At 36.3% G+C, this 27472-nt stretch overlaps 1 protein-coding gene across 2 annotated transcripts in view; it reads left to right on the top strand.

The window, feature by feature from the left end:
• UBE2D1 (ubiquitin conjugating enzyme E2 D1) overlaps nt 1–26137 on the top strand; it is a 39526-nt gene extending 13389 nt beyond the window's left edge. For both annotated transcript variants that reach the window (XM_025850306.2, XM_025850304.2), the window contains exons 2-7: nt 16085–16148; nt 16242–16273; nt 18948–19025; nt 20094–20199; nt 23296–23389; nt 24135–26137. In XM_025850306.2, coding sequence (XP_025706091.1) covers nt 16085–16148; nt 16242–16273; nt 18948–19025; nt 20094–20199; nt 23296–23389; nt 24135–24180 — 420 coding nt within the window. In that variant the 3' untranslated portion in view covers nt 24181–26137. The remainder of the gene's footprint in view (nt 1–16084; nt 16149–16241; nt 16274–18947; nt 19026–20093; nt 20200–23295; nt 23390–24134) is intronic.
• The last annotated feature ends 1335 nt before the right edge of the window (nt 26138–27472 follow it).

The following is a 27472-nucleotide window of genomic DNA, read 5'->3' as shown; positions in this document are numbered from 1 at the left end:
CTTTGTAGAGCCCTAAGTAGGTACCACCCCATTGAAGTGTGTGAAAGACACCCCCTGGATTTGGCTCATGTCTTGTGTGGCAAAATGCAGTGGGCCTCACTGCTACTTGTAATAACTAGCACATACAAAAGAAAAAGGAAACAACAACAACAACAGAACAATTAACTTTTCTGTGCTCCACTTTTTTTTGCAAATAAGGGTTTATATATTTAAGTACAGTATTGTAGGTGCCAGGTTTAAAGGGGTGGAGTAGGAAGTAATCTCTGAGGCAATATATGTGGCTTTTCAGAATTTACCAGCTCTTACAACTTTATTTATTAATGTTTCATATTTGTGTTTTTTTTTTTATTTAGAAGGTAGTTTGTCAGTCAAGATATTTTATACCAGTTCCTTACTAGATCACAATTCTGTCTTAGGAGAAATTTTCTAGAACTCTTTAGAGCATTCTAAACTTGAATAAACACATTCAGAGGTGACCCTTAAAGTATATAGCTACTCTTACATGTATTTTCTTGGAGATACAACTACTTTTAAGTTTCTAAGAATCCAGAGGACCTCTTTCCTGTACGTTTTAAACTATTATCTTAGGAAGTTATTTTTTTTTCCACAAGCCAGTTCTCCTTGAATTTCATGCGTCAGTATAATCATCAACAAATATGTTGGACCAGTGATTAAGGAGATTATAAGCATCATAATCTGATTCCAGTAAGTTAAGTCTTTAAAACATTGGTAGGGTAGAGTTGGGATGAGAGTATAAAAATAGAGTCATGGTGCGCCTGGGTGGCTCAGTCGATTAAGTGTCTGCCTTCAGCTCAGTTCATGATCTCAGGGTCCTGGGATCAAGCCCTGCTTCAGGCTCCCTGCTCAGTGGGGAGTCTGTTTCTCCCTCTACCCCTCCCCCTGCTCATGCTCTCTCTCTAAAATAAATAAATAAAATCTTAAAAAAAATAAAACAGAGTCATGATCCCTATTAGACAGGATATGGAAACATTTAATAAACTTCTGCTATAATTAGTCCACTGGTTAAATTGATCATGGGACAAAAAAACAAAAATAAAAAATGCAGCCCTGTTTCTGGGCACCTCTGTTACCAAGGATTTCCAGTGGTTGGAAGACAACTTTACTTTGAGACTGATCAACTCAGCACTTGGAACTCAGCTCTTGGAAAAGCAACCAAAAGCTATATATCCTGACAGTAGGTCAGCAGCATCCTAAATAAGCTAGAAGGGTGTAATATTTAGAGTTTTGAGGTCTTCTAAATCAGAAAAACCAAAACCAAAATTTGGAACAAGAATTTTGTGTGGCTTTGGCTATTTTGCTAGAAATCATATATTCTGTAAATTGAAAATAGTTGTGGCAGTAGCATGGGTTTTTAATATTTTAATGATTAATATTCTTTTGAGATTCATTTTTAGGTAAGATTATATATTACTTAAAAGGCCACCCCAGGGGCGCCTGGGTGGTTCGGTCATTTGAGTGTCTGCCTTCGGCTTGGGTTGTGATCCCAGGGTCCTGAGATCAAGACCCGCATTGGGCTCCCTGCTCAGCGGGGAGCCTGCTTCTCCCTCTCCCTCAGCTGCTCCCCCTGCTTGCTCTCTCTCTGTCAAATAAATAAATAAAATCTTAAAAAAAAAAAAAGGCCACCCCAGTGTTTTTAAGTAAACTGCATTATTTGCTCTTAACATCTGTTATTATGATACTCTTTTTGTTAAATGCAATCTGCATTAATTGATTCTGATTCTGTTGTCAAATCTAATCATATGTATTTATAAAAAGATTGAAATTTGAGATGTCTATTCCCTGCTGATCATGTTATTCCTTAAATTTTATTGGTTAACTCAAATATCACACACCTTATATAAAAGGCATTGTGCTAAATATTGTGGAGGAATCCATGAATAAAATGCATTAAAGTTCTGGTTTTAAAAAATATTCTGGTAGAAGAGGAAAGGGAAGGAAGAAATTTAGTATTTATTATTATTTTTTTAAGATTTTCTTTATTTATTTAATTGACACAGAGAGAGAGACAGCGAGAGAGGGAACACAAGTGGGAGAGGGAGAAGCAGGCTTCCTGCCGAGCAGGGAGCCTGGTGCGGGAGCTCGATCCCAGGACCCTGGGATCATGACCTGAGCTGAAGGCAGTCGCTTAACTGGCTGAGCCACCCAGGCGCCCCGAAATTTAGTATTTATTAAGCATCTTATTATACATGCCAGGTATTAAGCTAGGTACTTCTGTGTTTTTTTTTTTTTAAGATTTATTTTATTTTTTAGAGAGAGTGAACAAGCGAGTGGGGTGAGGGGCAAAGGGAGAGGATCTCAAGCACACTCTGCCCTGAGCGTGGACCCGTAGCAGGACTCTATCTCAGACCCTGAGATCATGACATGAGTCCAACACTTAACTGACTGAGCCACCCAGGTGCCCCGGTACTTTTGTGTTTTCATTCAGTGGTCAGTATAGTTCTTCAGGGTTACCAGTGATGTCCCCAGATAAGGTACTTGAGACTCAAAGAGGTTAAGTTGCCCAAGTCACACAACTAGTAAGGGTTAGTGCAAGACCAGATTTGATCCAAGTCTGACTCCAAAACTCATGTTTTTAAAGTGGCTGTTGAGAAGATGACCACTGTTAAGGAGAATGGGTATAATTTGGGCATAGGGAACTAGAAGGAAGGTTATTTTAGGAGAAAGAAAGTTATGAAGGCCAGAAAACTTAGCTATGTAAAATCCAGGTAATCAGTCGAAACCTGACTGTATGGTTCTCAAACTTTTGGTTCTTAGGACCTCCTTGTATTAAAAATATTGAGGGGGGTGCCTAGGTGCCTCAGTCCATTAGGTATTTGACTCTTGATTTTGGCTTAGGTTGTGGTCTTGGGTTCATGGGGTGGAGCCCTGCTTTGGTAGTGGAGCCTGCTTGGGATTCTCTCTCTTCCTCTGCCCTCCCCCCTGCTTGTGTGTTCTCTCTTTCAAAAACAAACAAAAACTGTTGAGGGCCTCGAAGAGCTTTTTTGTTTGTATGGTTATGTCTATTAATATTTACCATATGACAATCTAAAACAAATTTAAAAATAGTAATTTAGAAATAACAAAATTATTACATATTAACATAAATAACATTTTTATTAAAAATATTTTTTTCCAAAACAACAAAAAAGTGGCATTGTTTTATACATGTTCAGATCTCATTACAGTCAGGCTTATAGATAATAGTTGAATTTTCACATTTGCTGAGGAATTCAATCTGTTACAATATCACATATCATATAACTGGAAAACTCCACTGTATACTCATGAGATATTGAGAGTGAAAAAGGCAAAAACATTGTAGTTTTATTGTGAAATTAATGTTGACCTCATAGACCTCTTGAAAGTGTTTTAGAAAACGCAAGGGAGTTCTTTGGAATATTACTGGGTGAGTTTGTGAATGGGAACCCAATTGAGTGTGTAGGCTTGGGACTAGATAATGAAAAGCCTTCACTGGTTGAGTTTGATTGATTTTAATAAGCAGTGGGGAGCCACTGAAATTCTCTAAGGGAAGATTGAAATAGAGCTGTGCTTTTAGAAGATTATTCTACAAATGATGCATAGAGTTTTGGGAAGCAATTCAAGTTGTACTATAACTGGTTTTTGAGGTAACTGTAGGAAGTAGTATTACAAGTATTGAGAGTATGTTGTATTTTCTTCTGACTGTAGATGAAGGAAAAGAGAAAGAAAAGAGTCAAAACAATGCGGAAATTTTGCGCCTGGTGACTGGGAGACTAATATTCTATTAACAGATGTAGGAAACACAGGAAAAGAAGCAAGCTTGAGAAAGAAAGTAGATTAGGTTTTGGAATTTAAAAAAAAAAAGTTTTACATTATTATTTATGTTGAAATAAATTTAGTCTTACAGAAAAGTTACAAAAAATAATAAAGTTCATGTGTATCCTTCATGTAATTTCCCCAGTGTTTACAATTTACATAACCAAAATGAAGAAAGTAACATAATGAACTAAACTATAGACCTAATTCGGATTTTACCAGTTTTTCTACTGTCCTTTTCTTGTTTGAGGATCCAGTCTGGGATCCTACATTGAATTTAATTGGTAGGTCTCCTTAGTATATGTATTCTTTAATCTGTGACATTTCCTCAATCTTTCCTTGTCTTATAAAAATTATTTAGTGAAGAGAGAAGATGCTTCTTATAGGTGTAGTGGAAACTACCAATATCATTTCATTTTTTAAAAATGCCTAAGAACCTGAGCAAAAAAATCACTATCTTTTATTTAAAAAGTTACAGAACTGTTATAAAAAAGTTGAAACAAAGGCTCAGTTAAGTGGCTGCCTTTGGCTCAGGTCATGATCCAAGCGTCCTGGGATTGAGCTCCTTGCTGAGCGGGGAGCCTGCTTCTCCCTCTCCCTTTGCTGCTTCCCCTGCTTGTGCTCTCTCTCTCTCTCCCTCAAATAAATAAATAAAATCTTAAAAAAAAAAAGTTGAAACAATATAGAAGACATAAATGAAAAGTGACAACCCATCCCCAGAAATAGCTACAGCTACTAGTTTGGTGTGTATTCTATTATTTATTTTCTATGCATGTATGTGTATATGTTATGGGATCTAATGGGCATACCCTTCTGTAACTTGTATTTTCCACTCAAAAACTGTATTATAAGCACACAACATCTTTTAATGTAGCATTTACATATCTAGCTCATTCTTTTTAATGGCTGCACAGTGTTTCATAATGTGGCTGTATTATGAAACCATTCTCTTATTGATGGACTTTTAGGTTATTGGTTTTTCATAGTTATACAGAATACCTCACTCAACATCTTGATATATATATATCTTTGGGTATTTGGACAGTTATTACTATGGGATGAAATTATCGGTCAGAGACCATATGCATTTTCCACTTTCACAGTTATTACCAAATTACCCTTCAAAAGGATGTGTCTTAACTTAACAGTCCCTCCAACAGGGAATGACATGTTTATTTTCCACCAAAGTTATGGATGAAGTATTCTAACAGGTCAACAGTGGTTTGGTTTCAGTAATGGTCTTATGGGTGTTTGACTATGCATTGCTCTGTTTTTTTCTTTACAAAGCACTACTTTGCTTTGTTTTGCTTTTGTAACACAAACACACACTCACATATACCTCCTAATTCAAAATAAATGGTTTTAAATGCTTTGTCTTTGGAATTTTTTACTTTTAATCAAGCATGAAGAGGCCTAGGTGAGGAGCTAATGAAACAGTTATTGGGAGGCTACATATAGAGTGCATCCTAGATTTCAGGGGGAGTTGGAGTAGGAAGGAGTGAGAACCAGGGTCAGGTTGTAAACGGTACTTTAGAGGGGCTTCCATGAGCAGTGAGAAATGTGGAGTTAAGCTTTGGCTCTTATGTATCTTACAGACTTGAGCAATTTGTATAATTCAGTGTTAATTCTTACAGAGGCAGTGGAGAGAAGAGCAAAGGAAGAGATTACTAATCCTAGAATTTCTTTTTGAAATAACATAGGAATCACTAACTTATTTGTAATACTCCATATGTGGCTATGATGATAAAAATAGGTAAATGAGAATGCCAGTTAAAACAGAGAAACCATGAAGGAGGGTATAAGACTGTTTCTGAGAAACTTGGAGTAAACTAAGTTGGAATTTAACGAGTATAAGTAGTTCTTGGTTTCTTATGTCTTATCTAAATGTATACTGACTGCGGGGGCAAGATGGCAGCAGAGGAGGGGACCTCGTTTCATCTGGTCCCTCGAATTTAGCTGGATGTCTATCAAACCATTCTGAACACACACGAATTCAACCTGAGCTGTAAGAAGATTTATATGTATCTCTACGAGCAGAAAAATGACTACTTTTTGCAAGGTAGGAGGTGCGGAACCTTGAATCTTCAGGGGAAATTTCGGAAGATAAACAGAGGGGGAGGGAGCCTCCAAAAGCTGGCCACTGGAAAGTGATATAACACCGGAGCAAAAAATCGGGACCCTTGGAAATCTGCTCTAGTGAGAAACACCCCTTTCTGAGAGACACGGGATGAACAGGGCAGAAATCTAGATGGATCATTGTGGTCTCAGGATTCCAGGAGATTCAGAAAGAATGGGGGAGCCTGAACCGATAGAATGCCCAAGCAGTGGAGCAGGGAGACTGGTTAAGGTCAGCGAGCCCAGAAGGGACTCTCAGCTCTGGTCACCATAAACCTCAAGCCGAGCCTGTAGGGAGACTGCTGTCTGCCTGACCACCCTGAAAAGGGCTAGAAGGTGTGGGCTGTTTAACATTCTAGGGGAGATATAAAACGACTTGTGCCCAGGACAGGGCAACAGATCTCAGGGCAGCGTGGCCCATGAAAGGACACTGGGGCAGCACCTAGCATGACCTGGGAGCTGTGCACGTACAAGCCCATGGCTGCTAGCAATTGCAAAATCACAAAGCGCAGAGATTCTTGTGGGTACCCATAACTCCCCCAGGAAAGGGTCAGTGGGCGGGAGCCATGGGATTCAGCAGTTTGGCCCAAAAAGAGGCTGCATCCATAACTGGGCAACAGCTCTTGGGGTGACCACGGAAGGGACACTGGGTCAGCATTCAGTGTGACCTGGGAACTGCAGAAGAGGGTACACATGCGAGCCCGTGGCCACTAGCAGTTGCAAAGTTGCAAAGCACAGAGAGGCTCGGGGTTCCTTGTAACTCCCTCGGGAAAGACATAGTAGGCACAAATAGGGCAAGTCTGTGGAGTTTGGTACACAAAAAAGTGGAGATGGTTTGACCTGGAGGATTTATTGAACAAAGGGGACCGCAATCTTGTGGCTCTGGGCCGGAGAGTCCTGCATGGCCATATTTGCTCTAACCCTCGAAAGAGAAGCAGAAAGCCACCAGGGAACAAAAGCCACACAGCCGATCAGCTCACGTTAAGCCCATCCCCCTAACAAGGGGTGGGACAACTCCATCCAGGCAGAGACTCTTGAGAAGCCGAGAAGCAGGTCCCCCCCACCACTGCCCGAAGACAGACTGGAAGAACAGGTGAATCATAAGCTTATTTCCCACAGGACTGTCAAACTCCAGTGCTAGGGGAAAATAATATAGGGAGCTCCAGGTGTTTCCTCACGACTCGTTGTATACTTCAGGCTAAAATTTTACATTTCTTATTCTTCCTCTTCTTTTTTTTATTTTTAACCCCATTCCCATTTCAAATAGATTCTTATTTCCCAATTTGTTTTTAGTTGCTTTTTAACTTTTATTTTTTTCACATCTATGTTTTATAAGATTTATGCCCCATACTAGCCTGTTTTCACTCTATTCAACTTTATCTTGATATATATATATAAAGTTTTGATTTCTTTGTAATATAGTGTTTTCTAATAAGGAGACCAAAAATCAGTCAGGAACAGGAAGATCACCCTGCTTTGTCCATCCTGAGAGATTATAATCTCTCACCCCGCCCCCCCCCCTTTTTTATTGTTTTGGATCATCTTGACTTTGGTCGCATATCTGTGGTAGCTTTCCACCACTTCGGATTTTTTCTTGGGGGCATTTTGCGTGGGTCATGGTTGATATTTTGGACTCTGTTCATTGGCTCAACCATCCCTCAATAGAATTACTAGGAGGAGGAACTCTCAATAAAGAAAAGAACCAGAGACAATGTCCTCTGCCATAGAACTAATGGATATGGATATAAGCAAGATGTCAGAGATAGAATTCAGAATAGCAATCATGAAGTCAATAGCTAGGCTTGAAAAAAGCATTAGTGACAAAATAGAATTTCTAAGGGCAAAAATGAGATCTAATGAGGCTTAACTTAAAAATGCTATGAATGAGATGCAGTCTAAACTCTGTACTCTAACAGCCATGGTAAATGAGGCAGAAGAGTGAATCAGTGATCTAGAAGATAAGCTGGTAGACAGGAAGGAAGCTGATAGGGATAGGCAGCTAGTAGCCCATGAAAATAGACTTAGATCAATGATGCCTTGAAACATTGCAATGTCAAAATTATTGGGATCCCCGAGGGAGTGGAGAGAGAGACAGGACAAGAAGGTATAGGAAATCATAGCTGAGAACTTCCCTAATCTGGGAAAGGAAACAAACACTCGTGTCCAAGAGTCAGGACCACTCCCAAAATAAAAATAGATCAACACCCCAACATATAATAGTGAAGCTTGCAAATCTTAGAGCCAAGGAAGCTATCCTGAGAGCAGGTAGGGGAAAGAGATTTCTTACGTACAAAGGGAGGAACATCAGAATAACATCAGACCTATCCACAGAAACCTGGCAGGTCAGAAAGGGCTGGCAAGACATATTCAGGGTAGGAAATGAGAAGAACATGCAGCCAAGACTACTTTATCCAGCAAGGCTGTCATTCAGAATGGATGGAGAGATAAGGAGCTTCTAAAACAGACAGAAACTGAAAGAATATGTGACCACCGAGCCAGCCCTGCAAGAAATATTAAGGGGGATACTGTAAATGAAGGAAGACCCTGAGAGTAATATAGACCAGAAATTAACAGAGACAATCTATAGAAACAGGGACTTTACAGGCAATACAATGGCACTAAATTCATATCTTTCAGTAGTTACTCTCAATGTAAATGGGCTAATGCTCCCATCAAAAGACACAGGGTTTCAGATTCGATAAAAAAGCAGGATCCATCCATATGCTGTCTACAAGAGACTCCTTTTGAACCTAAAGACACCTCCAGATTAAAGGTGAGGGGATGGAGAACCTTCATCATGCTGGTGGGCCTGAAAAGAAAGCTGGGGTAGCAATCTTCATATCAGGCAAATTAGATTTTAAACCGAACACTGTGGTGAGAGATGTAGAGGGACACTATATCATATTTAAAGGGTCTACCAATGAGAAAAATCTAACAATTGTAAATATCTATGCCCCCAAAATGGGAGCAAGAAGTTACATAAATCAACTAATAACCAAAATAAACATGGATAATATTAACAGTCAGAGACCTAAACACTGTACCTGTTGATGTTCTGATCATCAACAAAGAAACAAGGGCTTTGAATGACACACTGGACCAGATGAACTTTGTAGATATATACAGAACATTCCATCCTAAAACAACAGAATACTCATTCTTCTCGAGTGCACATGGAACTTTCTCCAGGATAGATCACATACTGGGTCACAAATCAGGTCTCAACTGATACAAAAATATTTGGATCATTCCCTGCATATTTTCAGGCCACAGTGCTTTGAAACTGGAACTCAACCACAAGGAAAAATTTGGAAGGAACTCAAACACTTGGAGATTAAAGAACATCCTACTGAAGAATGAATGGGTCAACCAGGAAATTAAAGAAGTACTTAAACAATTCATGCAAGCCAATGAAAATGAAAACATTGGTTCAAAACCTATGGGATACTGCAAAGGCGGTCCTTAGAGGGAAGTACATAGCAATCCAAGCTGCTCTCGGAAAATTAGAAAACTCCCAAATGCAGAAGCTAGCCTTACACCTAAAGGACCCAGAGAAAGAACATCAAATAAAGCCTAAAGCAAGCAGCAGAAGAGAAATAATAAAGATTAGAGCAGAAATCAATGAAATAGAAACTAGAACAGTAGAACAGATCAACGAAACTAGAAGCTGGTTCTTTGAAAGAATTAATAAGATCGATAAACCTCTGCCAGACCTATCCAAAAGAAAAAAGAAAGGACCCAAATTAATAAAATCATGATAAAAGCGGAGAAATCACGACTAATACCAAGGAAATAGAGACAATTATTAGAACTTATTTCCAGCAGCTATATGCCAAGAAACTAGGCAATCTGGAAGAAATGGATGTATTCCTGGATACTTATAAACGACCGAGACAGAAACAGGAAGAAATAGATAATCTGAACAGAGCAATAACCAGCAAGGAAATTGAAGCAGTCATCAAAAACCTGCCAAAAAATAAGAGTCCAGGGCCAGATGGCTTCCCAGGGGAATTTTAAGGAAGAAATCGTCCCTATTCTCCTGAAGGTGTTCCAATAAATGGAAATAGAAGGAAAACTTCCAGACTCGTTCTATGAGGCCAGCATTACTCTGATTCCCAAAACCAGACAAAGACCCCATCAAAAAGTAGAATTACAGACCAATATCCCTGATGAACATGGATGCCAAAATACTCAACAAGAGAATAGCCAATAGGATCCAACAGTACATTAAAAGGATTATTCACCATGACCAGGTGGGATTTATTCCTGGGATGCAAGGGTGGTTCAACATTCACAAATCAATCAACGAGATACAGCACATTAACAAAAGAAGAGACAAGAACCATATGATCTTCTCAATTGATGCAGAAAAAGCATTTGACAAAATACAGCATCCTTTCCTGATTAAAACTTTTCAAAATGTAGGGATAGAGGGAACATACCTCAATATCATAAAAGCCATCTATGAGAAGCCCCCAGCAAATATCATTCTCAGTGGGGAAAAACAGAGAACTTTTCCCCTAAAGTCAGGAACACGACAGGGATGCCCACTCTCACCACTTCTGTTCAGCATAGTACTAGAAGTCCTAGCCTCTGCAATCAAACAACAAAAAGAAATAAAAAGCATTCAGATCAGCAGAGAAGAAGTCAAACTCTCTCTCTTCCCAGATGACATGATGCTTTATGTGGAAAACCAAAAGACTCCCCCTCCCATAATTGCTAAACTCATACAGCAATTCAGCAACATGGCAGAATACAAAATCAGTGCACAGAAATCAGTTGCTTTTCTATACACTAACAATGTGACTGAAGAAAGAGAAATTAAGGAATTGATCCCATTTACAGTAGCACCAACACCCATAAGATCCTGAGGAATAAACCTAACCAAGGAGGTAAAGGATCTATACTCTAGAAACTACAGAACACTTACGAAAGAAATTGAGGGAGACACAAAGAGCCGGAAAAGCATTCCATGCTCATGGATTGGAAGAATAAACATTGTTAAATAAAATGTCTGTGCTGCCCAGGGCAATCTACACATTCAGTGCAATTCCTATCAAAATACCATCAACAGTTTTCACAGAGCTGGGACAAACAATCCTAAAACTTGTATGGAAGTAGAAAAGATCCCGAATCGCCAGGGGAATATTGAAAAAGAAAACCAAAACTGGGGGCATCAGAATGCGTCAGTTCAAGCTATATTACAAAGATGTGATCATCAGGCAGCATTGTATTGGCACAAAAACAGGCACATAGATCAACGGAACAGAATAGAGAGCCCAGAAATGGACCCTCAACTCTATGGTCAACTAATCCCCAACAAAGCAGGAAAGAATGTCTGATGGAAAAAAGACAGTCTCTTCAACAACTGGTGTTGGGAAAATTGGACAGCCACATGCAGAAGAATGAAACTGAACCATTCTCTTACACCACACACAAAGATAAACTCAAAATGGATGAAAGACCTCAATGTGAGACAGGAGTCCATCAGAATTCTAGAGGAGAACGTAGGCAATAACCTCTTCAACGTTGGCCACAGTAACTTCTTTCCTTTTTTTTAAGTTTTTTTTTTATTTATTTATTTATTTGTTAGAGAGAGAGAGCACAAGCAGGGAGAGCAGCAGTCAGAGGAGGCAGAGGGAGAAGCAGGCTCCTTGCTAAGCAAGGAGCCTGATGTGGGACTCGATTTCAGGACCCTAGGTTCATGATCTGAGCTGAAGGCAGATGCTTAGCCAACTGAGCCACCCAGGTATCCCCACAGCGACTTCTTTCAAGACACGTCTCCAAAAACATGGGAAACAAAAGTAAAAATGTACTTTTAGGACTTCGTCAGGATAAAAAGCTTCTGCACAGCAAAGCAAACAGTCAACAAAACAAAGAGGCAACCCACGGAATGGGAGGAGATATTTGCAAATGACATTATGGGTAAAGGGCTGGTATCTAAGATCCATAAGGAACTTCTCAAACTCAACCCCCCAAAAACAAGTAATCCAGTCAAGAAATGGGCAGAAGACATGAACAGACACTTCTCCAAAGAAGACATCCAAGTGGTCAACATGAAAAACTGCTCCACATCACTTGCCCTCAGAGAAGTACAAATCAAAACCACAATGAGATACCTACCACCTTATACCAGTTAGAACGGCCAAAATTAACAATACAGGGAACAACAAATGTTGGCAAGGATCTGGAGAAAGGGGAAGCCTCTTACACTGTTGGTGGGAATGCAAGCTGGTACAGCCACTCTGGAAAACAAAATGGAGGTTCCTCAAGATGTTAAAAATAGAGCTACCCCATGACCAAGCAATTGCACCGCTGCATATTTACCCCAGGGATACAGATGTAGTGAAAAGAAAGGGCACCTGCACCCAATGTTCAAAGCAGCAGTGCCCACAATAGCCAAATAGTGGAAGGATCCAAGATGTCCTTCAACGCATGAATGGATAAAGAGGGTATGGTACATATGTACAATGGAATATTACTCAGCCATCAGAAAGAATGAACACCCACCATTTGCATCGGCATTGATGTATTTCGCATGTTGTGAAATAAGTCAAGCAGAGAAAAACATATCATTTGGTTTCACTCATATGTGGAACATAAGGAACAGCACAGAGGACCACAGGGGAAGGGAGGGAAAACTGAATGGGAAGAAATCAGAGAGGGAGACAAACCATGAGAGACTTTGGACTCCGTGAAACAAACTGAGGGTTGCAGAAGGGAGGGGAGTTGAGGTTGGGGTAACCAGGTGATTGGTATTAAGCAGGGCATGTGTGGTGATGAACACTGGGTGTTATATGCAATTGATGAATTGTTGAACACTACATCAAAACACTAATGTACTAAATGTTGGCTGAGCAAACACAATAAAATAAAATAAAATGCAATTCAAATGAAAAAAAATAAAAGTATACTGGCTGCTGACTAGGCTAAGAACAAAAGAGTGGGATTTTGGTTTGTTTGGTTGTATTTTTGTTGTTATATATTTTTACCCTCTTAGCACATCTCAGAATTCCTCATTTTTCTTTTTTCAAATTTAAGGTCTGTATTTTTGTGGGTGAGGGAGGATATATTTGGTCCTTTTGTTTTCTGTTGGTCAGTCTGTCTGCACTCATGTACCATTGTTTCAGTTAATATAGCAGGGTTTGAGAAATGGATAGAATATTAGACATTTAGACCCCTAAAGAGTCTAGGATGTGTAAGTCTCTTCACCTAAGCATTGATGTCATTATGTTTGATGTACTGTCAGCTGCCTCTTTCCCATAATAAGTGAGCTTTAAATAGACAACTTAAGCACCTGACCTTTGCAGTTCAGTTGTGAGATTTTTCTCTCTCTTGTCCTGAGCTCTAACTGCTCCTAACAGAGGAGGTAGAATCAGGGCACAAAAATATAAGAACAAGATAACCTTGACTTTTCTATATTATTTTAAAGGGGATTTGAAAAATGGTCTAACATTTGAAATTTGAACATGATTCAGTGCTATGACAAATAAAGTATAATTTTGGGTTTTTTGTCAGTATACAAAATAAATATGTGTATTTATGAATAGGTATGACTTATTCATATATACAGTATCTCTGTAAAATATATACATGCAAATAAATTCTAGTTTTTTAACTACAGAAACTTATTTTCAGAATAACTAGTTTTCTAGTTAAAATAAGGGCAAAGTAGTCCCATTTACCCACTTACACTAATGTTTAGAAAACTCGACATGATTATTATTTTCAGAAGCAATCTCCTAAAAGCCCAGTTTTGAAAACTATTAAATAAAGCACAGTCATCTCAAATGGGTCTGTGACTTGGGAACTCCTCCCCAACCATTTAAACTGGTTAAATAATTGCATTCTGCTACTAGAGAATTGGATGGTTCTTATCCATTCCATATTATTTACTTGAATGCTTATTATATGCCAGAGATTGCTGTACATTTCACATGTATCATTTCTCTTGTTTGTTACAGAAACTATGGATAAAAGTAGTAATGCCACTTTACATTAAATTAAGGTTTGGAGAGGTAAAAAAAAAAAAAAAAAAAAAAAGAAATGTTTTGCCCAAGATCATGTGGCAAGTGAGTAATGGCACCTGAATTTGAAGTTCAAAGTCTTGCTTTTTAATTTAACCATTATCACTAAGTGGAGGACTGAAATCTTCCTCTTTATTGTTTAACTATACCTGGACCAAAGAAGCTGCTAACTCTGTTAGTTAATTCTTATCAGGAAGAAGAGTACAGCACCAGCTGTGAAGATCACAGCAACAAAAACAAATGAAAGGACCAAGATACACTGGAGAAGACAGGGAAGAAGGAGACCAGAGCTTGCACTTGACTCAGTTTTTAGCTTATATATCACTCTTAGGAAAGCCTTTCCCTACCACATCCTATTCCTTATTCGTCTATGTTAGAACACTGAACTCATTGTTGTAATTACCATATTGCAATGATTCGAAGGTGCACATATTTTTCATTTTAGCATTTCTAAAATCTGGATGCATCTTATAATTGATGTCTTAAAATTAGTTGGTAGCATTTCTCAATTATTGATACAAAAATAAGGATGTGATTTATGGTCAATGGCATCTTAGATTTGATGAAATAAAATATTTACATGTGTTCCCATGAAAAGGTTTATGTCATTCCAACAGTTTTAAATACCAGGTATACACAGTATTTTCCAATTTCTAGTCTAGTCCTCTTTTAAGCTCCAGACCTGCATGTTGAACTAAATTTTCCTTTGATATCCCAGGCTTCACCAATTCAGTATGTCTACTTTCCGAAAAAACTTGTCTTTTAGTATTCCCCCAATCTCAGTAAATGGAATCTATGTTTGTACATTCATGAAGCTAAAAAGCTACCTACCAGTTTGACTGCCAGGCTGTTAATCCCACTTCCACACTGTACTAGTTATATGAGCACACAGAGATGTATGTTGCCTTTATTCTTCATCTGTAAAATGGGGAGCATAATAACACCTATCTCTGAGAGATTTTAGGACATTAAAACAAGGAGTAAATGTTAGCTGCCACTAATCTTCATGATACATATCTGTGACCTCTGTCCTTAACTCTGTACATGTAATTCATCAAATCCTGTGAGAGGTAGGCCCTTCAAAATATTTCTGTCCACTTTTATCTCATTGCTGCTTCTCCACTCCAAGCCCTCATTTTTCTCACCTATAGTAACTAATAGCTTCTACTCTTTCTCATCTCTAATCTATTCAATACGAAGATCAGTCAACCATCTTTTAAATCAGATCATACAGCTTCTTAAAGCCCACAATTCTTAATATGGTGTGTATTGTTCTCAGTTGTCTGCCTAGCCTCTGCCTACTTTTTCAGCCTCATCTTAGGCCACTCTACCTCACAGTGTCACTCATTTCTCCCAAATGAACTCCCACTCATTCTTTACTTTTCATCTTAGCTGCCACTGCCTCAAAGACATGTTCTGATCTTCCAAACTAAAGTAGGTACTTCAGTCCTACTGTATGATCTTTTGTATTGAATTTATACCTTTCATATTTGGGATGAAGATAAGGAAGTTGAGTGATTTCCCCAAGGCTTGCAATGCTAATTATGGTAGATAATTGGCCAGATAATTGGCCAGCCCAGGACTGGCCAACTCTAAACTGTTATTTCCATGGTCCTTCCTTTTCTTCCTTGAGAGCAGAAGATAGCATATGAATCAGTGTGCCAGGCTTCCACATACGGCCTGAATTCTCTCCTTTCTTTCCATTTAACCTTCAGGTAGGTTGTTCTTTCAATATCCATTTCTTTGTGAGCCATCACTCCCAAATTAGATTGTAAACCTTTGAAGTTGTTCTTCATCTATTTTTATGGTCGAGTATAACATTCTTATAGTAGTTCTTATATATACCAGCACTTATATAAATTACCTTGCATGCAGTAGATACTGATTAAATATTTTTGTCTTAGGGATATTAGAGAAAAACAATATTTTAATCCATTTAATTTTTTTCAAGTTTTGGAGATATCTCATGAAGGAATTTAGTACCTGCCATACTCTTCTACCAATCAGTAACAGTACATTTTCTGTTTTTGTATTTTGAATAGAACTGCCTAAAATTATTTTAAAGTAAATAGTTTTTGTCTTCATAGATTATTATGCTTGTTTCACTAGAAAAACAATTAACCTTAAGTATTTTTGCTTTGCTTCAGGAATTAAGTGATCTACAACGCGACCCACCTGCTCATTGTTCAGCTGGACCCGTGGGAGATGACTGTAAGCTTTGCTTTCCTGCTAGGATTTTGCTACCATTAATAATATAGGTTTGAACATTTGTTAATGACTACAAAACTCCTTTGTTTGTTTCAGTGTTCCACTGGCAAGCAACTATTATGGGACCTGTAAGTATGATTCATATATATGAAATAATTCCCTCAGCCATACTTCATTTTTGCCATTTCACCTTTGATGAGATGTTTGTGGCTAAGGTTGAGTTTCCTTGTACTCTGAATCACTCAGGAAGCAAAATACAATTAAAGGATTTTTGATGATTTTCTGGAGCACTGGTGGCAAATACTTGTTAGGATCACTGTGATGTTTTCCTTTGCCAATTCCTTGATCATTACACATAGTCATGGATCACCCACAATTTGCAACCAGGCTATAAGTTATACATTTGGCTTTATCTGCTTTTAAACACAAAAGTCATTTGTTCAGAACTAAGCATACTTATTCTCACATCAACAATTTTAGTGAAAAAAACCCAATTTTAGTAGGTTAGAAATGAGTCTAATTAACTCAGTAATGGAATACCTGCAAGTAACAAGCACCAGTTTGCAAAAACTGTCTTCTCTATTCCTGTGTGTGAGAGAGAACTGGTGAGATAATTGCAACAAATCTATCTTTGCCAACTTGTGAATTTGTTTTTAGTTTTGTTGTATTGTACTGAACTCAAAATTATCTGCTATTTTATGACTGGCTTTACTTAACACTTACTACCCTTGTTAAGATTATTTCTTTCTATACCTAAGAGGCAGTTATGACTTGAAACAGACTTTTCTTTCTGGGCACAAAAATCTGATTGCATAAGAATGGGCATTGACTACTTTCTGGGTGAGAATATATATACTGGTAACCTGCTTCCATGAACATCATTCTCTCTTCCCTCCCCTGAAAGAATTTTATCTAGTAAGACATAGAGGTTTTAATCATATTGCCTTGTGTTTCACTTTTAAGAACAACAATTACTGAATTTTTAGAGCAGGAGTCCTGGGCAAGTGTCTCAAATTACTAAACTGTTAAGTTAGTTTTTTTAAGGGTAAAATGCAATATATTTATTTAAATAACAACTTTAAGAATATAGTTGTTTTTCATTGCTTACTAAGAACCTTCAAAATACTATTATTTAAAGGCCCACCCTTACCATTTGAATTATAACCCTTCACAGATATTTCTTAGGTGAATCACAGTAGCAAACGGTTACAGTTATGTTACTCATACCCCCTTTATTTTAGTAATGCAAACATGCCATTCTATAATATCATTTGAATTTACTTACATTTTCTACATTCCTTATGAGTTTTGATGAACTAGAATTAAACTATATATAGTAAGAATAATTATACAGTACAGTCTTCTAATGTATATGCAGAAACTTGAGGAAGTAATGATAGTCTTGCTATTATTACCAAAGTGGTAATATAACATGATAAATTTAATTAAATATTAAGGAGGGGGCACCTGGTGGCTCAGTCAGTTAAGCATCTAACTTTGGCTTAGGTCATGATCTCAGGGTCCTGGGATTGAGCCCTATTCCCGGCTCCCCGCTCAACTGGGGAGTCTGCTTGTGCCTCTGCCCCTCCCCCGTTCATGCTCTCTTTCTCAAATACACAAGTAAATAAATTATATATATATACATATATATAGGAATATATATGTGTGTATATATAAAGGAATTAAAATAAGATTTTAGGTATTTTGTTACCTTTTTTCTTTATCATTTTTTCTTGCTTATAACATTAAATATATTTTCTAACTGCCATAAAGAAATATAGCCAAATTTCAGGGCGCCTGGGTGGTTCAGTCATTAGGCGACTACTTTCAGCTCAGGTCATGATCCCAGGGTGCTGGGATTGAGCCCCTCATGGGGCTCCCTGCTCAGTGGGAAGCCTGCTTTTCCCTCTCCCACTCTCCCTGCTTGTGTTCCCTTTCTCACTGTGTCTCTGTCAAATAAATAAAATCTTTAAAAAAAAAAAAAAGAAACCTGGCCAAATTTAAATTCCTCTTGTAAAGTTTGTTCCTAATTTGATTCAATGAATATTGAATTTATCTAGTTTTATTTTGAGCTTTTTTGCATTTTCCACATTATATTATAAACTGTATTTAAGTGAAGATTGGAGGTCTGGATTGTGTGTCACATAGCCTTTCCTTTTTATAACTTGGTCTTTTTAGTTCATCTCTATTCTTGTCCCATAAGGACCATCAGGGCGCCTGGATGGCTCAGTCGGTTAAGCGTGGGACTCCTGATTTCAGCTCAGGTCCTGATCTCAGGGTCATAGGATCAATCCCCATGTCAGTTTCCCTGCTCAGTGGGGAGTCTGCTCAGGATTCTCTTTCCCCCTCTGCCCTTACCCCTGCTTGCACTCTCTCTTAAAATAAATAAATAAATCTTAAAAAAGAAAAGGACCATCAGATCTTAAGTTTTATAAATAAGAAGGTAAATAAATACTAGCCCGAACCCTTTTTCCCATACTGATTACTGCTGCAGAAAATTCTTCTTTTCTCAAAGCAATCTTGTGTGTATACCAGTCTATAAAACTCTAGACTCATAAAAAGATCTGTTTGTGTAAGTCACACCACTGTGTGTGTCCTATTTTTGTGTTTAACTTTGATGTCGTCATGATTATTGGAGATTCTTCCTTCATACCTGCAAAGGGAAACCTGTTTTCAAGGTAAATGATTTGAACTTAGGACAGAATGATGGCATTTTTTTTTTTTCAAATCTATTTGGGGGAAATCATCTTAGGCTATTAAATAAATACAGTAATCACTGATGCAAAATATTTGTAATTTCAGCCTGATAGCGCCTATCAAGGTGGAGTCTTCTTTCTCACTGTACATTTTCCGACAGACTATCCTTTTAAGCCACCAAAGGTATTTTCATTTTTATGATTGATGTGACTCCTTTGTCAGGGATTTTACTCTCTACCCCAAGATATGTACATGACGTCAAAGACTGTGGGTAGATTAGCATGTTCAAACTATTCTGTAAAAATCACTGAATTTAAAATATGCTTTCTTACTCAAATATTGGACTATATCTGTAAGACAAAAGGCAGTATCTGTTATACTATATATTAGCTTCCTTACCTTTTTCCCCTCGCCTCATTAGATATATGTAGTTTGGGAAATTTTTTATGGTCAAGAATCAGACTTTTCTATTCAGGGGATTGATTATCTTTGAAAGTTGGCCCTATTTCTGAGTTCTTAAGTTGTTATTCAACAAAAATTTATTGAGCACCTCCAGTGTTGTTACATTGGGGAATACAAAAATAAATACGACCTAGTCCCTTTATTAAGTGTGGTAGGAAAAGTAAAAACGAGTTCTTATTACATTAAATTTAAGACTGGATCTGAAGAGGAAATAAATGATGGTGACATCAATGAGAGAAAAGTTTATTAACAAATTCTGCCACTCAGAATAATTATTTTAGATTTTTAAAAAAAACACCTGATTAACATATATATGAAACAATATAACAACAACTCTTGTGGAAGATTAGAATTCTCGGCAGATTCTTTAGGATAGGTAACAGGCTGAGGCCCCTCAACTTTCCTCTGGAACAGGGTTGGCACCCTATTTTTAGATCCAGTGTCACTGCAGGTATCAAATGATAATCAAATTAAGGAAAGGATTACTTTGAGGGATGTTGAAAGCCATAGTTAATTAGAGTACTACTCAGCTAGTCATACCAGCAATTACAGATTTATTTATTAATTCTACAATACTTCTCAATTCCTGGGGGGCAAGGGGAAACTGATTTTATTTGCTTTCACACTCCCAGTAGCTAAAACTATGTGTGCACAAAGTAGATGCTCAATTTGTTGTTGAATACATTTCTCTTCTAAGGTCATATAAAATTGAGGACATTTTACTCTAGAGCAAATTGGTTCTGTTTTGTTCATAGTTCGTGGGTTGTCACATTTTTGTTTTGTTTTTAGATTGCTTTCACAACAAAAATTTACCATCCAAACATAAACAGTAATGGAAGTATTTGTCTTGATATCCTGAGGTCACAATGGTCACCAGCTCTGACTGTATCAAAAGGTAATTTCATTTATCAGATTTATAACTGTTGAAAACAGTGAGACAAGAAAAATATAGCACAAGTATCTAGGGACCAAAGTTTAAAAAAAAAAAAACAGTCTACTGTTTTCTCCTGCTTTGATTTTGCTTTGCTTTCATAGCTCTTCTGTTGCTCTTTTGCTTTTATCAGTTAGCTCGGCGCGGTTCACGGGCAAATCTTAATGATAAAATGAGACAAACTTTAAATACATTAGAGCTAGAAATTTGGATGAGCCTGTTGACATTTTTCCCCTTTAGTTTGGGCTTTAAAAGAGAAACAGTAAAAATAAGATTTTAGGACCAGTTGTCGCATTTATTAAATGGGATTGTTGATGTAATGAGTAAAGCTTTACATCTCTTACTTCATCTAAGAAGAAATGCCAGACTAGGCTGATAAATGATTTAAAATGAAAGACACAGTTCACACTTTGGAATTATGCAGTACATTTAGCATGTTAGTCTAAACTTTGAATAACCAATAACATTATTATGACAGATAACATAATCCATGTGGATTCTCAGCTTTAACAGATACATACCTTTTTCTTGCTAAATTATCAGATGTGACATAGACCTTCTGAAGCCTTTTTGTTACTAGCCAATTCTATTTGCTGTGCCAGCCCTCTTAATTCATATCTTGTTTTTCTAGCAGAAGAGAACCTGACCATTGGAAAATACTGTTTGAGTTAGAAGCTTCTGCCCCTGAAGTAATTTGGTGGTTTTCCCTTTTTATAAAATTTAAGAAAATTATTTCTCTTGAAGGATTCAGGGGATGAATGAATCTATGCTCATTAAAAAAAAATCTTTTTAATAAATGCTACCTGAGGGCGCCTGGGTGGCTCAGTTGGTTAAGCGACTGCCTTTGGCTCAGGTCATGATCCTGGAGTCCTGGGATCGAGTCCTGCATCGGGCTCCCTGCTCAGCAGGGAGTCTGCTTCTCCCTCTGACCTTCTTCCCTCTCATGCTCTCTCTCTACCATTCTCTCTCTCTTTCAATAAATAAATAAAAATCTTTAAAAAATAAATAAATAAATAAATGCTACCTGAATGTTTAACTTATTTTTAAAAGTGATTAGATTTATAGGAAGCAGGGTCCACAGTGATAATTATTTCAAATATTAAATAAGTAGTAGCCCTTCATGTCAGCTAGTTATTATGAATAGCAGTTTTTCTGACCTAAAATGTTTGTATAAAATGTTTATGTTGATTCTAGTGTCTTTTTAAAAATCACATAGTGTAACTGTTATGCACTAGATGCAAGAAAGTTTTTGTGTCACAGGGTTATTCAAATTAATATAATCTTTCCTGGAATGGTACCACAAAATGAAAGAAATGGCAGACTGCCAGATGTTGAGCACTAATTTTCTAACATTGGTAGCTTTTTATAAATATTAATTAGTATTCTTGTCTTCTGGAAACTGCCCTTGAAGAAGAATTTCACGTAGCCTCAGTGTCCTCATATGTAAAATGGGTATTATAAGAGTATTACCACATAAGGTCACTATGCATCTGGCACATAGAAGGCACTCAAATGAATGTTAACTCCTTATTACCTTCCTCTTTATCTTAAAACATCTGATTTGTGTACATGATAGTGAAATCAGAGCACATGGCTCTTGGCAGCAGGAGTGGGAAATGAGGAACTTCCCTCTTGCTTATTTTATAAGGTAGCTTATACTTTGCTTATTTGTACATTTTTCACTTTCTTATATTTTAAAGGTCTTATTTTGCTTTTTATCATGAGTTTAGTCTAGAAACTCTGGAGATGTGAGCCCAGATAATCTACCCTATTGGTTTAATATAAAAGGCTTATAATTTTAGTAGGCAGATGGAAGATAAGGAAGATGAATAAAATACTAATTTTTCTCATTAGCCCTTAGCAACCCCCTTTCTGTGTCATTTAAGAAATTAACCCTGCTTTATAAATTCACTTGTGGATTTGTAAGAGTAGGAAAAGATAAAGGAACATAGTAGAGGAAAGTGAAGATGAAATATTCTTCCAAAGATTCCTCATACTCCTCCTCAGAAGCAGTGGCATGCTTTTGTCTGTCATGACAGACAAATCAGGAACCAGAGTTCTTGTTCCTTACTTTCTGATACTTAAATTGTTTTTAAAAATGTAGCTATTTGAATTAGTATTTTGATGTGGCAAGAAAACTACTTTTTCAATTTTCACTTATATTTTAAAACATACAGGTTATGTATTGATAACTGTTCACATTATTTTTGAGTGTGGTACAAATAATGGACATGGAAAGAAGATTCTTTGAAAAAAATCTGACAAATCTTTCTTCTTTGTAGGCAAACTGTAGCACTAAAGCCAAAGTAAAAAAATGTGCATAAACATGAGTCCAAAATGGTTTGGACTGTTAACTGCAATTTGTTTGCTTTACTTTGAATTGATTAGAACATAGATTTTCTGCATTAAAATAAAATAAAAAACGAACAGTTTCCTCATTAAAGTACCAAAGTATCTTTAAGAAATATCTAGGGGCGCCTGGGTGGCTCAGTCAGTTAAGCGTCTGTCTTTGGCTCAGGTCATGATCCCAGGGTCCTGGGATTGAGTCCCCCATTGGGCTCCTTGCTCTGCAGGGAGCCTGCCGCTCCCCGTGCTTGTGCACTCTCTCTCTCTGATAAATAAATGAAATCTTAAAAAAAAATATATATCTAAAGTTAGGATGCTGTTCTAAAAATGTTTTGATTAGGTACCATATTTGGTGTATGTATGTGTTACCTAAAATTATTTTTATAGAGAACTCTTCAGATTAAATGTTGTTAATAGCTACTTTATAAATGCACATTTTTTTAAATAAGTAGAAATTCAAATTAAATTTACAACTTCAAAAATTATAGTAATTTTGTATTCTACACATTGTATGCTAATTTTATAATTTTTAATTAAAAAATTAGAAATATCTGCTCCTAAACAAAGTTAGTCTAAAAAGTAATTTAACATGCTCATTTTATTTTGTTTTCTTTCTAAGTTCATTGTCTAATTTCAGTAAAGTCGTTTTCATATATGTAATTGTTATAAAGCAGAAAGATCATTATCTGATGTGATGTTCTCTTTTCAATCTAGTTTTATTGTCCATATGTTCTCTACTTTGTGATCCTAACCCAGATGACCCCTTAGTACCAGATATTGCACAAATCTATAAATCAGACAAAGAAAAGTAAGTGTTTACTTATATTAGTTTCTGTATGGGTGTATTTCTGTGTAGTCTGCCAAAACATAAGTATTATCAAAATATTTAAGTACATTTAATTGTGTTTATTGTACTTATATGAAGTTTGCTTATCTTTCCACTGGAAGAAATCTTTCTTTTTAAACCTTATTAGGTTTTTTTACAAAAGATATTATTCCTTCCCACATAGTGTTTAGTCCTTTACTATTTAATAATACATGTTCTGCATTTGCATAATATGTCTTTTTTTGGTAGGAAAGAACTACATGTATAGTTTTAAGTAGTAAATTTAAAGTAAAAGAATTTGATAATTGGAAGCCTTGAATATTGTATTCCTTATCTTCTCCCAGGAAGAGAAGTTATCCCTAACCCCCTCCAAACTGACCTAATTTTCAAGCTGCTTCATCTTGCTGGTACCATTGATTCATTTGTAGTTTACAGATAATGCCCATTCAGGGTTGACATTTATAGATTTCTGTTAGAAATTGATTTCTTATTTTGTTGTTTGTAATTTAGGCATGTTTTTATATTGGTTATAGAGAAATCCATCAGTTAAAAAAATCACCTCTGTTTTGTTTAATATATGAGCCTAAGTCACATTGACCCAATAATTGGCATATGAATGATTACTGCAGTTAAGTATAAAAAGGTAGAGTATACAGTTTTATATAAATAGGTCTTCTAAAAGATTAAATTTGTATGTTTTTACTATGTCCCTTTTGTATGCCTACAGATACAACAGACATGCAAGAGAATGGACTCAGAAATATGCAATGTAAAATCAAAAAATATTTCCTATATACCAGAGTACTGTAAAATCTAGGTTTTTTTCAACATTAGCAGTAAATTGAGCACTGTTTACTGTTTCATTGTACCATGAAATCCTTTGATTTTTACCCATTTTACATGTATTTCTGAAGCAAGACAAAACAAACTTCTAAAAATACCCTTAAGACTGTGATGAGAGCATTTGTCATTTTGTATGCATTGAGAAAGACATTTATTATGGTTTTTAAGATACTTGGACATCTGTATCTTCGGCTTACAAGATCTGCAATGCATCTGAAAAGCAACCAGATTATTTTTTGCTGAAACTAGATGTTTTTACATGAGAAATACTGTGTGTGTTGTCTAAGATGTCACCATTTTTATAAATCTGTATTCAGATTTCATTCTTTGTTAGCTCACTTTATAATTTGTATTTTTTTACTGTATAGACTAAATATATTCTATTTACATGTATGTCAACTCATTACCTTTTTCCTGTGAACAGTATTGAAAAACCCAACAGCTGGTAATTAAGTGAATTAATTGTCTCCCTTGTCTTAGGGTATTCGGTAGATTGATTGCAGATTTCTTAAACCTGAAAGGATCTTTACACTGTAATTTCTCAGTATCCTGATTATGGAGAAACACTTGTTTTGATTTTGTTATACTTGACTTAACTTTATTGCAATGTGAATTAATTGCACTGCTAAGTAGGAAGATGTGTAACTTTTATTTGATGCTATTCACATTTGAGTTTTTTTTCTGTATAGGCGATATTATATTGACACCTTTTACAGATATTAATGTAGCTTTTTCCATATAAATAAAATGCTTTTTCTACTATTTGTCTTGATTACTTAAAGAAATAAATTATTATAAGTAAGGATCAAAACTATAAAATTTCGCATGAAAATTAATTCCAAATTGTGAGAATGAGTTGTATTTGGCATTCACTGCCATTAATTATATAAATTTTATTGCTTTTAGGTTTGTATCTGTTTACTGTATTATTAGTCTGGAGGATGATACACATTGGACCCTTGTTATAGAAGAGAATTTAGAGTAAGTTGAGGTTTGTCTTGGATCACATTTTAAGTGGATCATTTACTAAAGTACTGTGATGAGTATAAGGCAGTGTCACCCACACTGAAGAAAGTATTGACCTAAAAAATATTTTAACTATTAAAATGCCCCTCTAGGTGGAATGGACATTGTATTTCTTAACATTTTAAAATCTAGAATTTTTAAAATAGTAGTTTAGTGCCATCACAGTTTGAAAGAGGACATCCATTTTTTACTATAGATGTTATAAAGAAAATTCTAAAATGATGCTTTCCTCTGTTTTTATAAATTTCCAGTTAAAAGTGATTTAAATAAGCAGGTTATCTTTGCAGATTTTAAAAAAAGCTAGAAAGTTCTAATGTTCTAACTTGGAAAAAAAATACATTTCTAATTATTTAGCATGCTTACCGAACTTGAGTGAGTGTCATTTTTAAGAAGAGTTGTAGCTCTTTGGACTATTGCAGTAGCTGTCTAAGTGTGCAAGAATCTGTGATGGATGTAGTCATTAGTAAAGCATTTAAATCACTTCAGTATTTTACCATGGATCATTACTATTAAAGCACAAAATAACCCGTTGTTAGAAAATGTGTTTTTATAAATGAATGTAAAAGTAAATAAATGAATTGTGAAATGGATGTTTAAGAAAATATAGGTTTAAAAAGTAACTATATTAAGTAATGTCTTGAAACAAACATATCATGAAAAACACTGCTTAGGTATATTATTATAAGCTACATTCGCCCAGAATTTACACTCAACTTCATTAGATTTAAGTGTTTAGTATATTTTGATAGTAAAGGATTTTGTTTCTTGAATATCTTTCACTTTTTTTAAAATTTTGATTTGTGTGGCATTTATTTTTGGAAGTGTCCTTTTTTTTTCTTTATTAAAGGTTTTGAAATTCGCCTAATTCTTGTTTGCCTTTGCTTACATCTGAATTGTACAACCAGACTCCAGAGGAGTGAGCACAAGTTCTCATAATTAAATAAAAACCTTAAGAGTTCAACGGTGGCATAATGATTAACCAAGTCACCATTTTAGTTATGTCGTTTTTGCTAAATTCTGAAAGAATATATCAGTTACCAAAAAAAAAAAAAAAAAAAAGAATATATCAGTTACCTTGTACAACTGCAAGTCCGAAGTCAGGGGCCTTCCTCCCTAAGTAACCATTAATTTAGGGACCCTTGGAATGAGGAAAATGGGTAGTCTTTTGGAGATTTAGGATCATACCTCTTGAAGTCCTGGATGTTTCAAGACAGTTAAAAACCATATTCAAGTTGAATTCTGGACACTAGTTAACTGTCACATACAGTTAAGTCAGAGATACAAGTTGTAAACACAACCTCACCCTCATCTCCCATATTTGCATATGATTCTTGGAGTACAGGCTTTACACCTCCCTATGTAAACCGTATATAATTATTCATTTTTGCTTTAAGTTATCCCCCTTGCTCCCTAGTCCTTAAACTGTTTAGGGAAAATTTAAAATTTATTTTGTAGATCAACTACTTATCAATTGCAAAGTATCATAAGGTATCAAATGAGAAACACAAACACAGAGCACAAGGGCAACCTTAAGAGTTAATATTCAAGAGTAACTTTTAAAAAAACTTGATAAAAATACCACATGTAGTTTTTCATTTCTTTTATTACTTTATTTCAGTGATCAGTTTATCTTTGTACACGATTCAGCTGTTGATGTTTTGCAGGATCCTGCTCTCATAGTTCTGTATTTTTAAGGTGGAAAGATTGGGGAAATTAATTTTCCTCTCAGATTAAAAGAGATTCTTGGTTATGAAACTATTTTTATCATGTTTATTTGTTGGTAGTCAATTTGAATTGGACTCAAAGTCCAGTTCAGTCAATGAAGTTCTGAGTTATGCTGTAGAATCATCAGTCCTGTTACTAGAACCAGCCATGGAAAATGTGATCAATGCTTTAGCCATGGCCATATAAATAGAGCTTCAGTGTATTCAAATTGCTGGATTTGGTCTGTTATACAAGAGTATTGCTTATCTTTTTAGTTTAAATCTTTTTTTTTTTTTAATTTTATTTATTTGACAGAGACACAGCAAAAGAGGGAACACAAGCAGGGGGTAGTGGGAGAGGGAGAAGCAGGCTTCCCGCGGATCAGGGAGCCGGATGCGGGGCTCGATCCCAGGACCCGGGGATCATGACTGGAGCCGAAGGCAGATGCTTAATGACTGAGCCACCCAGGCGCCCCTTTAGTTTAAATCTTTT

This window comes from Callorhinus ursinus, unplaced genomic scaffold (assembly GCF_003265705.2).
Source record: "Callorhinus ursinus isolate GAN/ISIS: 27379988/994484 unplaced genomic scaffold, GSC_fseal_2.0 scaffold69, whole genome shotgun sequence".
NCBI classification, from domain to species: domain Eukaryota; kingdom Metazoa; phylum Chordata; class Mammalia; order Carnivora; family Otariidae; genus Callorhinus; species Callorhinus ursinus.
Note: the sequence above shows the minus strand (reverse complement) of the source record. Positions and strands in the feature narration are given on the sequence as shown.